This window comes from Lemur catta, chromosome 9 (assembly GCF_020740605.2).
Source record: "Lemur catta isolate mLemCat1 chromosome 9, mLemCat1.pri, whole genome shotgun sequence".
Taxonomy (NCBI): domain Eukaryota; kingdom Metazoa; phylum Chordata; class Mammalia; order Primates; family Lemuridae; genus Lemur; species Lemur catta.
Genome location: NC_059136.1, coordinates 51,256,914 through 51,270,244, shown reverse-complemented (window position 1 = coordinate 51,270,244; position 13,331 = coordinate 51,256,914). Strand labels below are relative to the sequence as shown.

The window sequence follows — 13,331 nt, the reverse complement described above, 5'->3', positions numbered from 1 at the left end:
TTCACATAAAGAAGTCATATCAAGGACCATATTCATGTGCCTTTTTCATTGTGTTGTTGAGATTATTAAATGAGATAATGCTTCCCATGGCGTCTGACACATTTTCTTCATAATGTGGGTACTAATATAACCTAATATTTGTTTGCCTGGACATTTTCTTTGTATTTGTCACCAATACTGGGAAGTATGCAATCAGAAAACCTGGGTTAAATATTTTAAACACGTAGACAATTTTTCAAATGAACAACAGAGTGAGAGGCAAAACTTTGAGAACACCTTGTAAAAGGTGGAGTTACAGAAGGTAAGGTTGATGTTTATGTTTTTAGGGTTACAGTTTTATCTACAGAAGGTATTTCTTATTTACAGTTATAATTATACAATATACTATGTTAAAAAAGAATATGGAATTTTTGCTACTGACATACCGTTTTTTCCTGAGTTTGCCTGAGGAAGGCAAATCTTATTAGACATTTGAAATGTTACAATCCATGAACACTTTCCCCCCTTCGAAGACTACTACTGGTGACAACCTTTCCCTTATATTTTTTCTCATACGTATTTAATCTTTCACCTATGATCTAAACAACTTATCTCTATATGAATCACCTATCTTTGTTACTAGTGCCAAGAACTTGGGCAAATCCTTTCACTTTAGGGCCTCAGATTAGGCAATACATATGATGTCCACTGGAACTATGAGGCATGACTCCATTAGTATGTCACAACAGTATTTTTAGTAAATAAAATGGATTTGACAAAATTTGAATAGAAAATATAGAAGACAAAACACATGGTAAAACTAGTTTTTTAAATTTTGTTTCAGTTTCAAATATAGGTATGCATATTGTGTGACAATGTAAAATGTAACTCATTCAGAACCTAATCCAAGTGCACAAATTCACTAGTCTTTTGTCGTTAGTTGACATTTTTGCGGCAGTCAGCATTGACAGTTTTTTTTTGTTGTTGTTGTTTTTAAGACAAAAAACAAGCTGTGGTTGCCAGGGACTAGGAGGTGGCTAATGGGAGATTTGGTCAAATGGTACAAACTTTTGGTTTTAAGATGAATACGTTCTGGAGATCTAATAATGTACAGCATGATGACTATAGTTAGCAATTCTGTATTGTATACGTGAAATTTGCTAAGAGAGATCTTTCATGTTCCTTACTACCTCTCTCTCACACAAATGGTAACTATGTGAAGGAATGGATGTGTTAATTAGCTTGACTGTGGTAATAATTTCACAATGTATATCAAATCATCACTTTGAATACCTTAAATACATAAGGTTAGTAATATATAATTTTTATTTATCAATTACAACTCAATAACCTGGAAAAAATAATAAAAAACCCACTCCAGGCTCTTGGCTTGTGGGACAGGACTCTTTTTTTCTTGAAGGCCTCTTCTTCATTGACCCTTAACTATGGTTGTATTGCAGAGATTATTTTTAGCCTTCTTTCCTCACTTCACATATGCCCCTCTACAATCTCATGTTCTCATTGCTTTAAACACTAAATATATACTTACAACCCTCAAATTTTTTGCTTGCAGTCCAGCTATTTCTTCTCAGCTCTAGGAGACTAGGTCCAGAGTTTCCTAAAAGCAATTAGCCTGGTGGGACAGGGTGGGGAAGGAGGTACCCCACCCACTCAGGAGTAAACGGGAGGAGCGACGTTTAGGGGCCGTGCGAGTCTCATTCGCACATTTATTCACTGGTTATGAGCGCTTACACACTGACTGCTCTTAGCAATAGTGCGGCAGGTAGCCAGGGATAAAGTAATTACATGCAGGATGGTTAACTAAGGGTACGGGTGGGCATGAAGGCATTCATGTGCACATTGAGAAGTCCTCGGCGACAAGAACATAAACGCGCAAAGGGAGAATCCCACTTAGTCCCTCAAAGAGATATGATAAAAATTTTGAAGCTTATTAGTTTAGTCAAACATTAAAAAGTAAATGGAAAGCAAATCCCTTTAGGAAAGGAGTAAAGTTGGGCACAAGTAAGGGAACTGGGGAGAATGTTGCGCCGAGGCAGGCCACGAAGAGAACAGGGTGCTGAGTGGGGAATGTGAGGAGAGTGAATACACCTATGCAGAAAAAAATGAAAAGCCCGGCACGTGTTAAAAATCCACGGTATAAAACACACCTCACCACAAGGCAGCTCCGCCGCCCCGCCGACCGCCGGAGCGTCCTCAGCTTCCGAGAGCGCTGCGCACAGCCCAGCGGGCGCCGCCCCCAGCCCAGCGAGCACCGCCCCCTTCCCCGAAAGCCCCTCCGCGGAGCCCGGTGCACGTGCGTGACGGATACCGCCCCCCTCTGCTTTCTTGGCCAATGAAAAAGAGCTTCGTAATTCGCCACGGCTCGGCCGCGAGTCACGTGACCACGTATCCCCGCCCTCTCACCCCGCTGCCTCTGGGTTCTGGGAAGATGGCGAAGGTTTCAGAGCTTTACGATGTCACTTGGGAAGGTAACTTCGGGTGGGGCGGGTGCGGGAAGACCAAAAGCCCTGGGAAACGGTTCAGGAATACCCGCTGCCGTCAGAGAGCTGAATTCTCCAGTTTCTGTTCGGCACCGGAGTTCTCGCTGGACAGGTCAAGCTCAGGTGGAGGCTGAAACTGACCCCCTCCTTGGCTCGGCCACGAACTCTGCGGCTTCTGCACTGTGTCTGCTCTTTGATAGACTGACCGACCTACCTCCGCGCTAATCCAACTGCCCAGGGCAGCTTCCGTTTATGAGGCTGGAGGGACCTGGGGCTGGGGCTGTCACAGTCTTCCTGTTTTTGCTGGGAGGCGTAGAGGAGGCGGAATAGGTGGTTGCCGAAGCTTCTTTGGAGCCAAGAAATACAGGGTCTGTAAGGCCTTATGCTAAGTGCTGTGTAAGGGTTTCAGCACTGGGCAGAAAAGCTCAGAAAAGCTATGTAGAAGAGTCGTGAACAAATCTGCTTCTCTTACATGTCACTTTACATTTCGTTCTCTCATCAAAACCGGGTTTGCAATTTCTCCGTTTTTTGACTTTTCTCTGTCTCACTTCTTCTCAAAACACATTTACACGTACAACACAACTTCCTAATTTTTGTTTTTTAGAAATAGGGTATCCCTCTGTCGCCCAGATTGGCGTGCGGTGGCACGATCGTAGCTCACTCAAGCCTTGAACTCCTGGGCTCAAGCGATCCACCTGCCTCAGCCTCCTGAGTAGCAGGGATTACTACTACACCTGGCTAGTTAAAAGAAATTTGGTATTTTTTTTTTTTTGGTAGGGACAGGTCTGGGTATGTTGCCCAGGCTGGTGTCAAACTCCAGGCCTCAAGCGACCCTCCCACCTTGGCCTCCTAAAGTGCTGTGACCGTGCCAGGCCCAGAACTTCCTTATTACTCCCTACTAGTAATTCCTTTTCTGAGGTGTAAAATAACTGGTTAACTCTGGGGCATGCGCTCATGTGTGACGTATGGACTTTCCCTATCCTTGGTTGATGTAGAGTGGAGTGTGTTCTTTAAGTCTGGAAGCAGCCAAACCTTGGACCAATTCTGTAAGAGTTTTTTTTCCCTTCTCAAAAACTTAAGTGGGAGGCATGCTTAAGAGAAGAAACTTGGGTTTTTTTGAGGCATGGAATTTGTGTAATTAAAATTCATATTCCCAGCATTTAGCTAGCGTATTGCAGTAGACTTTAATAGCTAATGTGTTCAATGAATGCCTTTGTGTTATGTTTAAATAATGACCTGATAACATGGGGACTGAAAGTTATATTTACTGTTTGATGGTGAATAAATTTCTCAAGTATTATAGAGTTGCATACATGTAAGGGGAAAAGCAAAATTCCTTTATACTTGAACTGAGTTCAGTGATCTGTTGGCTTTTTGGTCTTCAGCACACTGTGAACTTCAGTATTTCTACCTGTATTGGGGAAATCCATTATACTAAAATGTTAAGTGCTTAGTGCAAGATCTTGCATCTATCAAGTTAAGTAACACACAGTCCCTACTTGCAAGGAGTTCACAGTCTAATGGAGAAGATGATCCTATAAACATAATAGATTTAAAAGGCTTGTGTTAGGGTGTATTCCTTAAGCTGGATAGTAGTTGTGTGGCTGTTAATATTTTTTTAAAAAGTTTTAAATATTTTATAATTTTGGGGAAGTGCTATTATGAAGGTATGTTCAGTATAGCTTTCCTAGATAATAGTAGCATCTTGAAGGACAAGTAGGTGTGTAACTACTAGCAGACAGGATGATTTAAGTAACTTGGACCTTACCCTGTGGGTATTCTAAAGACGAGTGTTATGATTAGATTTGGAATAATAAATAATAACTACTTCACAAGTTTGTTGAGAAACAAAAGAGAAAACATGTTAAAAGTACTTTGTAAACTAAGTATTGGTTATATAAAAGGATGTGTTATTATTAGTTAACACTAATATGATTATGTCCCTCCCCTGTATGTTTTGGCTTTTGCCCATGTCTCCAGCTTTATCTTGAGCCATTCTCACCCTCACTTTATGAGCTGGCTGTGCTGGCCTTTGTTGAATTCCTTAAATTGCCCTGCTTCTTGTCTTAGGGCTGGACACATGCTATTCCTTTTACTAGGAGTGTTCTTCCCTCCTTCCATTGCACTTCCCCCCATTAAATTTTAGCATTTCTCAGAACTCCCCTCAAAGGTCATGTACTGCAGAGAGCCTTCCTGGACCACTCTGCCTACCCCCTCCCCCTACCTTCCCCATCCTTCTACCAAAATTTAAAAAGGGAAATAGGAAAAAAGGAAAAACCCAAACAAGAAAATAAAACAAGCAACAAAACAAAAACTGGTCTTTCAATTATTAAATACTATTGAAACACTTCCCCAGGGGTGTTAAGTTTTAAAATTTTGTCTTTCCTAGAATGGAAGGGACCAGACTTATTTTGTTCAGTATCACATCACTGGAACCTGGTAAATATTTGTTGAGTAAGTGAATTGCCAGTGGGCTTAATAATAAACACTAATAAATTGTCAAAAGATTATAAATCATTTTTCTAGTGTTAGAATAGTTTCTTTAGTGTCTCTGATGAAATTAGGCAACTCAACTAATAGGATACAGTTTGCTCATTAGTAAAATGAAGGTTTAGACCTTTCCATAATTAAAATTCTATTTTAAGGGATTTTTAAGAAAATAGTATTCTAGATTTTTATTTCAGAGACTTGTGATAACAGATTTTTAGGATGTAGGAGATGGGAGGATTCTCAGAGATAGTGTTTTGTTTAGATTTTTTTCAGGGCGGGAGGACTGCCAGAGCTGTGTCCTTAGGAATTCCACCAAATAGTACCATGACTTAGTTAAAAGAGTACTGTAATTTTTGTAATAGGAAAATTTATCACCTGTTTATAAAAGACATATGCAAATCTCTATTAGGCTCCATAGAAAAAGTAGAATATGTGGTTTATTTATTTGCCCAGTTGGAATTTATTGGTGCTTATTACATAGGGGAATTACTACTTAGGGGTTTGAAGGTGGGAAAGAGAATTTAGAGTTGTAGGGAGAGTATAGTCAAGTTTCTTGAGAATATGCGATTTGGGCAGGACATGGATAGGATGTCTTGCATAATGCCTGGCATATAATAGGCACTAAGTGAATATTTGTTGAAAAAAATTTATGAGAAATATTTGAGAGAATTTTAGTTATGTTCATTGCCCCAACTTCCTTTTTATGCAGTCCTTTAAGCAACCACAATTTGGTTTCCATGCCCTACCACTCCTCTAACGTCTCTAGGGAGTCCTAATGCCAACTCTGTCATAAGTGTTTTGTGCATCTATACTACCTTTGCTATTGTAGATCACTCTTTCTATGAAATATTTTTTTTTGGATTTCTTAATAACATTCTTTGAGGTTCTCTTTTTACTTTTCATACCTTTACTTTGCTGAATCCTCTACATCCATTTGCTCCTTATATTTTTGGTGTCTTCAGTGGTTCTTTCTGTAGCCCTCTTTATGAGTAGACTTTTGATTGGTGCAGGCATAAGTTATGTGGTCTGTGAACTCCATGAAATAATGTGCAAAATCGATTGTGTTTTTAAACATGTGTATATTTCTTGGAAAAGATAGTTCAAAGATCTCTTCAGCCTTGAAAAGATCTAAAAAAGGTTAAATGTCTTCTGTGGGCAGTCTCATCCACACCCAGCTTTGACTATCAACTTATATACTAAATAACATGTTAGTAAAACATATATTTGAGTACTTTGTACTGGTACTGTTCTAGTTCCTGAGGATACAATTCTGAACAAGATAGGCAAGGTCCCAGATTTCATGGAACATACCCTGAGATTTCACTTCTAGACTGAAGATCTGTATTTGCGATGATCTTCAGGTCACATGTACTGGATGTTCCACAATTAATAAAACTCAAAACTGAGCTAACTCATTATCTGCCTTCTGCCTCCAACGCCAACAATGTCACCACTTTTTTCTGCATTTTCCCTAGAAAAGTAGATGGCACCATGTATCTGCCCTCATTCATAAGACAATTCCTGCTCATCCTATAAGATGTAGGTCTTTGAAACTTTGAAGTCTAGAAAGTACAGATATGTATGGGAAATAGATAATAATCAGGTTTCAATTAAGTATATATTTTGGAAAGGTCATTTTTGAAAAGTAAGAGCTAGAAAGGTAGGTTGGTGCCTTGAATGCTGGACTAAAGAGCTTGGTCTTTATTTTGTATATAGTTGAGATCCACTCTCCTAATTAAAAAAAAAAAAGATTCAGTGACTCCTTTCATTAAACTTAAAATTTATAAATGTGCATGTTGATATAGGAGAGGGCTTTTTTTTTTTGATAGGAATCCCCTGATTGAAATGCCTTGTCATGTTAAACCATTTTCAGTTTTCCTTTCTTTAACAGGACCCTGCTTTACTTTAGCAGGACCCTACTCCATGTTAAAAGACCCTGTTATAGCAGCTTTGGTGCATAAGTCTTTTAAATTTTTATTGTTTTCCTCAGAATGTTTTTAATTAAGTCCCCATAATTAATATGACAGCAGTTTTTCAGAGCTAATTATTTAGTACTTTCATGGAGTCCTTTTAAAACATCCAGCTTTGTTTCATAGAAATAAATCTATCTTTTAGCCCTCAAGTTTTCTTTGGCTTATAATATTTAATTATACTGTATAATTACATTAAGTTGAATTGGCATGAACTGGTTTGGGTATAAACAGTTGAATTTTTGTAATGTGATAACTGATGGAAACAATTACCCAAGAGCTAGCTGATGAGGCTTATTAGCCAAGAGCTTCTAAAGTGTTCTTTGAGTTGATTCTAACTGGAGGATGATTAAGAGAATTTTTATTGAACCTTAGTATTCTCACTCATATTTAAATTACTTTTTTACATTCTTTACACACACAGGTCGTCTTCTCAATCCTTCCATTGACCAGCATAGTGGTGAGAGAAAACAAGCTTTCAGTAAATGCTTGTTTGGTCAATGAGTGAATGCTAGGATATGAAGTTTGTTGTTCGTGTTTGATCCAGTAGTATCTATAGTAATGGTAATAATGATGAAAATAGCCTACTAAACATTTTGTATACATTATCTCACATTATCTCACTTTATCTTCAGATGTATCCTATGAAATAGGCTTTCCTTATTTCCATTTTACAGGTGAGGAAGGAAACTAGAGAGGCGAAGTGGCTTGTTCAGTATCCCATAGCTAGTATAAGGGAGTGTTGAGATTTGAGGTGCACTTGTGCTGCTGTCCTCGGCTCAGTTATTAGCTAGTCAAGTTCCTCCACCTAGGCTGCCATTCTGTTATTCTTGGAACATGCCGAGATAGTTTGTCTCCAGAAGTTAGAGATTTGCTGTTTATGCCTGACTCCTTTTCATTCTTCCCTCAGCTTAAAAACTATCTTCTTAGAGAAGTCTTCACTGACCCGCCCTTTGCAAAGGGTCCTGTGTCCTCCCAATCTCTTGACTTTATTCTATGGTTCTTTAATTTTTTTCATAGGAATTATCACTGTCTGAAATTATGTGGTTTGTCATTTTTTTACTCCACTGGAATGTAAGCTTTATGAGTACAGGGACTTTATCTTCTTTCTTTGTTTATCCTCAGCATCCAGATCAGGCCTGGCATGGAGAAGGCATCCAGTAAGTACTAGTTGAATGAGGAATAACTCTAAAGACCGTGGTTCCAATCATTGTACTATACTGCCCAAAAGGTAGTGGGAATCATTGGGTATCTTAAGAATTTAAATTGTCTAATGAAGTAAATCTTTTTAAAAATATCTGGTAGTGATTTGCAGATTGAGTTTGGATAGAGAATCCAGTTTGGATGCTATCCTGGCAACTTTAGCATGGGGTGATGAGAGCCTGAGCTTGGATAATAGCAGTGGAAATAGAGTGGAAGGTGTAAATCTTAGTAATATTTCAAAAGAGTTCATAGGAATTAGATACCAAAGGAGGGGTCAGAAATAATAGTAAAAATTGGAATCTCAGGTAGCATTAACAGAAGTTGGAACTAACAGAAATGTGGCACTGGGAAGGGAAACCACCACCATGACTTTGGTTTTCTGATGTTGTGACTTTGAGGGAATGGGCTATTAAAAGTGAAAACATGTTTTCTTCAAGAGATAATTTTATTTTTACTAGTGATTTTTTTGGATGAATATATTTAAGGCATTTCTGAAAATATTAATGTGTGGCAAATAATTCTACATGGTATTTATGATAGCATGCAGAGTGTGTCAGGGTCAGCTATGTAAGTATAGTTGAAGGTGTTCATAGGTAGAATTCTGCTTATTTTGCAAAAGTTATATTTTCATACATAAACAATGTTCCTTGTTTTTTGTACAGCTATTATATTTTAGTATATGTTTGTAACTGTATTTTAGATTGTTCTTCTTAGAAGTTATGCTTTAAAAAATTATATCCTCTTTTGTACATGTTCTTCCTCAATCCACAATAAAAAATACCTTTTATAAATTAACTCATGCTCAATTAAGTATATTTATACATGAATATTTGAGTGTGTGTATAAACTGAAACCAAAGTTTAATTTCGAAGATACTCTTAGTATGAGCAATGCATTCTGTTCTGTTCATTTTTTCCTCCCAAATGCTGGAAGAAATCCACTAAATTGATTGCACACCCAACTAATACACACTCTATAATACATAGTTTGAAAAACACTTCTGGTGTTCTGTGTGCATTACAATAAAATAAATTATATTTTATTAATTTATTAAAATAAATTAACCCTTTCTTTTTTCAAATCAAGTGGCCTTTTCTTGCAGAATAGCTTCTTTCAACATCCACAACCAATCTGACTAGACAAGTATGTGGAACTATGAATAATGTAAAATTTATTATCCCAAAGGTATTGACCTTTTAAAGAAGTATGCTGTTCATGTAAATGGTATTTCAGGATATATAATAAAGTGAAGTGGAGAAAATATAGGATTGGAGGAAGGAGTTTTGTACTAAAGGAGTCAGAGAAGGTAGCAGGCATGTTTTTCCATCTTTCAGAAGCCAACTCAGTATAATGGTACCTAGTCCTCATGGAAAAAATAAATAGAGTAATCATAGCCATTTTCTTAACCATTGACCTTTAGCTCATCCCAGGGGACTTTCACAGTAGTTAATAAAATGTACAAGCAAGCAATAAGCAGCTTACTTAAGCAGTCGATAATAAAATGATGTTGGCTTTGAGGAGCATGCCTTTTGTGGGATGAGTTAGGGTAAAATGAAAAGTGTTAAGCCACCTTTGAGGAAAGAATGAGGAAAGAGCTGTATTTCTTTCTAGAGACTGAAAGTTATGTTATTTTCCTTAAAATAAAAGTAATTAAAATTTTTGTAGCACTTTACATTTTATGAAGTGCTTTACATAAATCATCTAATATTAGAAGTCCTAAATTCAGGGGCCAAGCAGATGAAGAAATGTGTGATGTTGGGTGGAAGATAGTAGTACTGCCTATAAAGAACTGGTGAGTGCATGTCCTACCTAATAGTAATCAAAATCAGCTTAAAAACAAGCAAAAAGCCGCAAACTATTGTACTATACAGGCAGCATCTGAGGGGTCCAGATTTTGCTTTATATGATTTTCATAAGAGACCTATAAGACAAGCTTGTGATATAGTTAGCAGTCTATATTCATGGGTTCTGCATCCAAAGGTACAACCAATTGTGGATGGAAAATATTTAAATATATGTATATGTAAAATAATACAACAATAAAAATGGGAATAAACAATATAGTGTAACAACTTTTGCATAGCAATAACATTGTATTAGGTATTACAGGTAATTTAGTGATGATTTATTTAAAGTATGAGAAGGATGTGTGTAAGTTATATGCAGATACTGTACCATTTTGTATAAGAGACTTGAGCATCCTTGGACTTTGCTATCCAAAGGGGTCCTGGAACCAATCCTCTGCTGATACCGAAGGACAACTATAACTTATAGTTGAGGTTAGAAATGTTAAGTGGACATGTCCAAGATCACCATGCTGATTAGTGTGGCAGAGTTGGTATTTAAACTTTGGTCTTTTAGCTTGAGATCCTATGCCCTTCCTGCCATGTTATGCTGTAAGTCAGGGTTGGCATTTTTTTTTTCCTGTAAAGGACCAGATAGTAAATATTTTGGCTTTTTGTGCTATATGGTTTGTCTTAAGTATTCCTCTGCCATTGTAGTACAAAAATAGCTGTAGACATTACCTAAACATACAGAGGTGGATGTGTTCTGATAAAACTTCACTTACAAAACAAGTAGCTACAGAATTTGGTCCTGGGGCTGTAGCTTACTGACCCCTGCTTTAAGTCTTCTCTGAATGCAATGCGAAGAGCAAGGCCGCAGATAGTGGGATTAGAAAAAGGTAAATGGCATTTGCTTTTATAGGGTGTACTACTGGGGAGAAGCTTCACAACCTCTTGGTTTGAGACCAAAAGAGAATTCACAGTGCTCCAGAAAGGAAATAGAGGGTAAAGTATTAATAATGGCTAAAATTTTTTGAGTACATGTTGTGCCAGGTTCTGTTCTAAACACATATATTGACTCATAATGCTTACCACAACAATGATATTGGTATTATTATTTTCATCTCCATTTTTTAGATAAAAACATTACAGGGCAAAGTGATTAACTCAGCTGATACCACACTGCCAGAAACTGGCAGAGCTTCAATTTGACCTTAAGTGGTTTGAATTTGGCATCTCCATTCTTAACTACTATATGCTATTACCTCTACAAGGGTAGAAGAGAAAACTGAAGAAAGAAAATAAAAATATTAAGCATGGAAATTTTGAAACAGTGGAAAAATCTTTGGGTAATGAAAAGAGTTTTGAGGAAATATTGAAGTGTGGGTAATACTTGAAAATACCTTTAGAGGTATAAGAATATATAGATAATATTTTTACTTTTATACCTTAAAATATCTTGAAGTACATATTATACTCAATTTGATTTGCTCTTAAAATTTGAAGCATGGATAAATAGGGGAATATTTGGGTGAAAGAGCTCTTTACTTCCCCTATTTCATCTTTAGATAAAGTGCTTTCCTTTTCTGATTTTCCCTCCTCTTGGCGGGAATCCTTCATGTTTTTATTTGGGGTCCCTGGGAGTAGTCTTTGACAGAGAAATGTTTTTTTCATCCTTTTTTGAGTAACAGTCAATGAAGAATTAACCTTTGATCCATCGTGCAGTGGACGGATTTGCATTCCTTTTCCCTCTCCTCCTAATTTGGGCAATTTCCCAATTCCTAAGGACATTAGATACTTCATCCTTCCACCATTGCCTGTGCTCCTTTGCCCTAAACTTTTTCTAATACCCTTTCATCCTTAGGGCTTAATTCCTATATTGCAAATGTCGTCTTTAACACTCTTTTCTGCCAGGTAGAATTAATCTTTCTCTTTGTTGTTTTAGTGTTTTGAACATATTGTTAGCATAGATTTTATCACATGATTTTGCAGTTGTTTATAATTTTTCTGTTAGTTCATGAACCTCTCAGAAAAATGGTTCTTTTTCATTTTTATATTTTTAGCATATGTTATTGAAATAACGTATTGATATATTTTTGAATGATTGAGTGAAAGTCATAGGGATATATCAATAGATAAAAGGGGAATGTTTTCAAAATCAGATTTTCCAATAATATACCTTGACTATAAATAAGTAAGAGGAGACTGATGGAAAACCCAAGACTGGTGATGAATGAGGTATTTGACAAAAAAGGAGATGCAAACCAGTTTCTCCCTTTTGATTTGTATCTTTAGTTTATGGGCAGGGATTCTACTGCTTTTTAAAGGATATATCTGAAAAATCCCATTCCAAAGCAAGTTAAGAATTTATGTAGTAGATTAAATGGTAATTCTTGATAATTTGAACTACAACAATTTGGACTACCATTTCCTGATTTGGGTGTCAGGATATAGGCAGGTGGTGCGGTATCGTAGAACAGATCTGCAAAAACACTTAACGGTTTCATATTCAAGGCCCTTCTTCTGCTTAATAATCTGCCAGATTGAAAGAGAATGTGGACTTCAGGTAGAGTAAGTGTGCTATGGTATAGGGGATGTGGTTTGAATGAGTCTGAGAACCAAAGCTGAGTCTTTAAAGATAATATGTATATTCTTTGTAAAAATTTATTTGCTGAACTATGGATAAAAATTGGGATTACATAAAGCCACCAGGGTTTATGCAGTCAACCCAACAGCTTTATAGACCTACATTTTCTCAATCCTGTTTAGCCAACCTCAGTTTTTAGAGAGTATTATTTTAGTCAGATATTTATGATTGGATTTGAATAAAATAGTACTTTTTTTTTCTGTTTGCTGTCTAAATGAATAGAATTTTTTTTCCAGCGTTGGTCTTATATCACTAATTAAAATGAGTAACAGTGTTACTATATTCTTTTATGATTATTTCTTTTAGTGGTTAAAACTTTATGCAAGCTATAAAATTTGATGAGTTAATTAATGGGATAAAGGCTGGAGTTGGTTGGGGTTTTTTGTGTTTTTAAGCTGCTATTGTCTGGAAGCATTTGTATGTACTGATGTTTTTGCAGTGTAACAACTTTGTTTCTTGGGATTTTCATGTCAAGAACAATGTGTTTTTAGCATGTCAGATGAAGTATATTCCCATGCTGGTTTTTGTGAACATTCAGAATTCAAAATATTACACAGTAACAATTTTATGATAGATTTGAGATCATTTCTGGCAAATATAAGCTCTGTATTTTAAAACTGTTTGGTTATTAAACTTCTGTGTCAGATGTTAAGGAAAATACATTGCTACTTAACATATTAATAAATATTTTTGAACCTCCCAATGTTTTATTTGGTAAAAGACAAAGATTTTCTTCTATCTGTATTTTAAATGATTT

General features: G+C 36.6%; 1 protein-coding gene across 3 annotated transcripts in view; it reads left to right on the top strand.

Moving 5' to 3' along the window:
* The first annotated feature begins 2,358 nt into the window (after nt 1-2,358).
* The window catches only part of EMC2 (ER membrane protein complex subunit 2), a 49,626-nt gene continuing 38,653 nt past the window's right edge, over nt 2,359-13,331 (top strand). For 2 of the 3 annotated variants that reach the window (XM_045560429.1, XM_045560428.1), the window contains exon 1: nt 2,359-2,468. In XM_045560429.1, the coding sequence (XP_045416385.1) occupies nt 2,429-2,468 (40 nt within the window). In that variant the 5' untranslated portion in view covers nt 2,359-2,428. Of the gene's footprint in view, nt 2,469-8,048; nt 8,101-13,331 lie in introns of those variants that run through there. The other variant, XM_045560430.1, reaches the window with a different exon arrangement.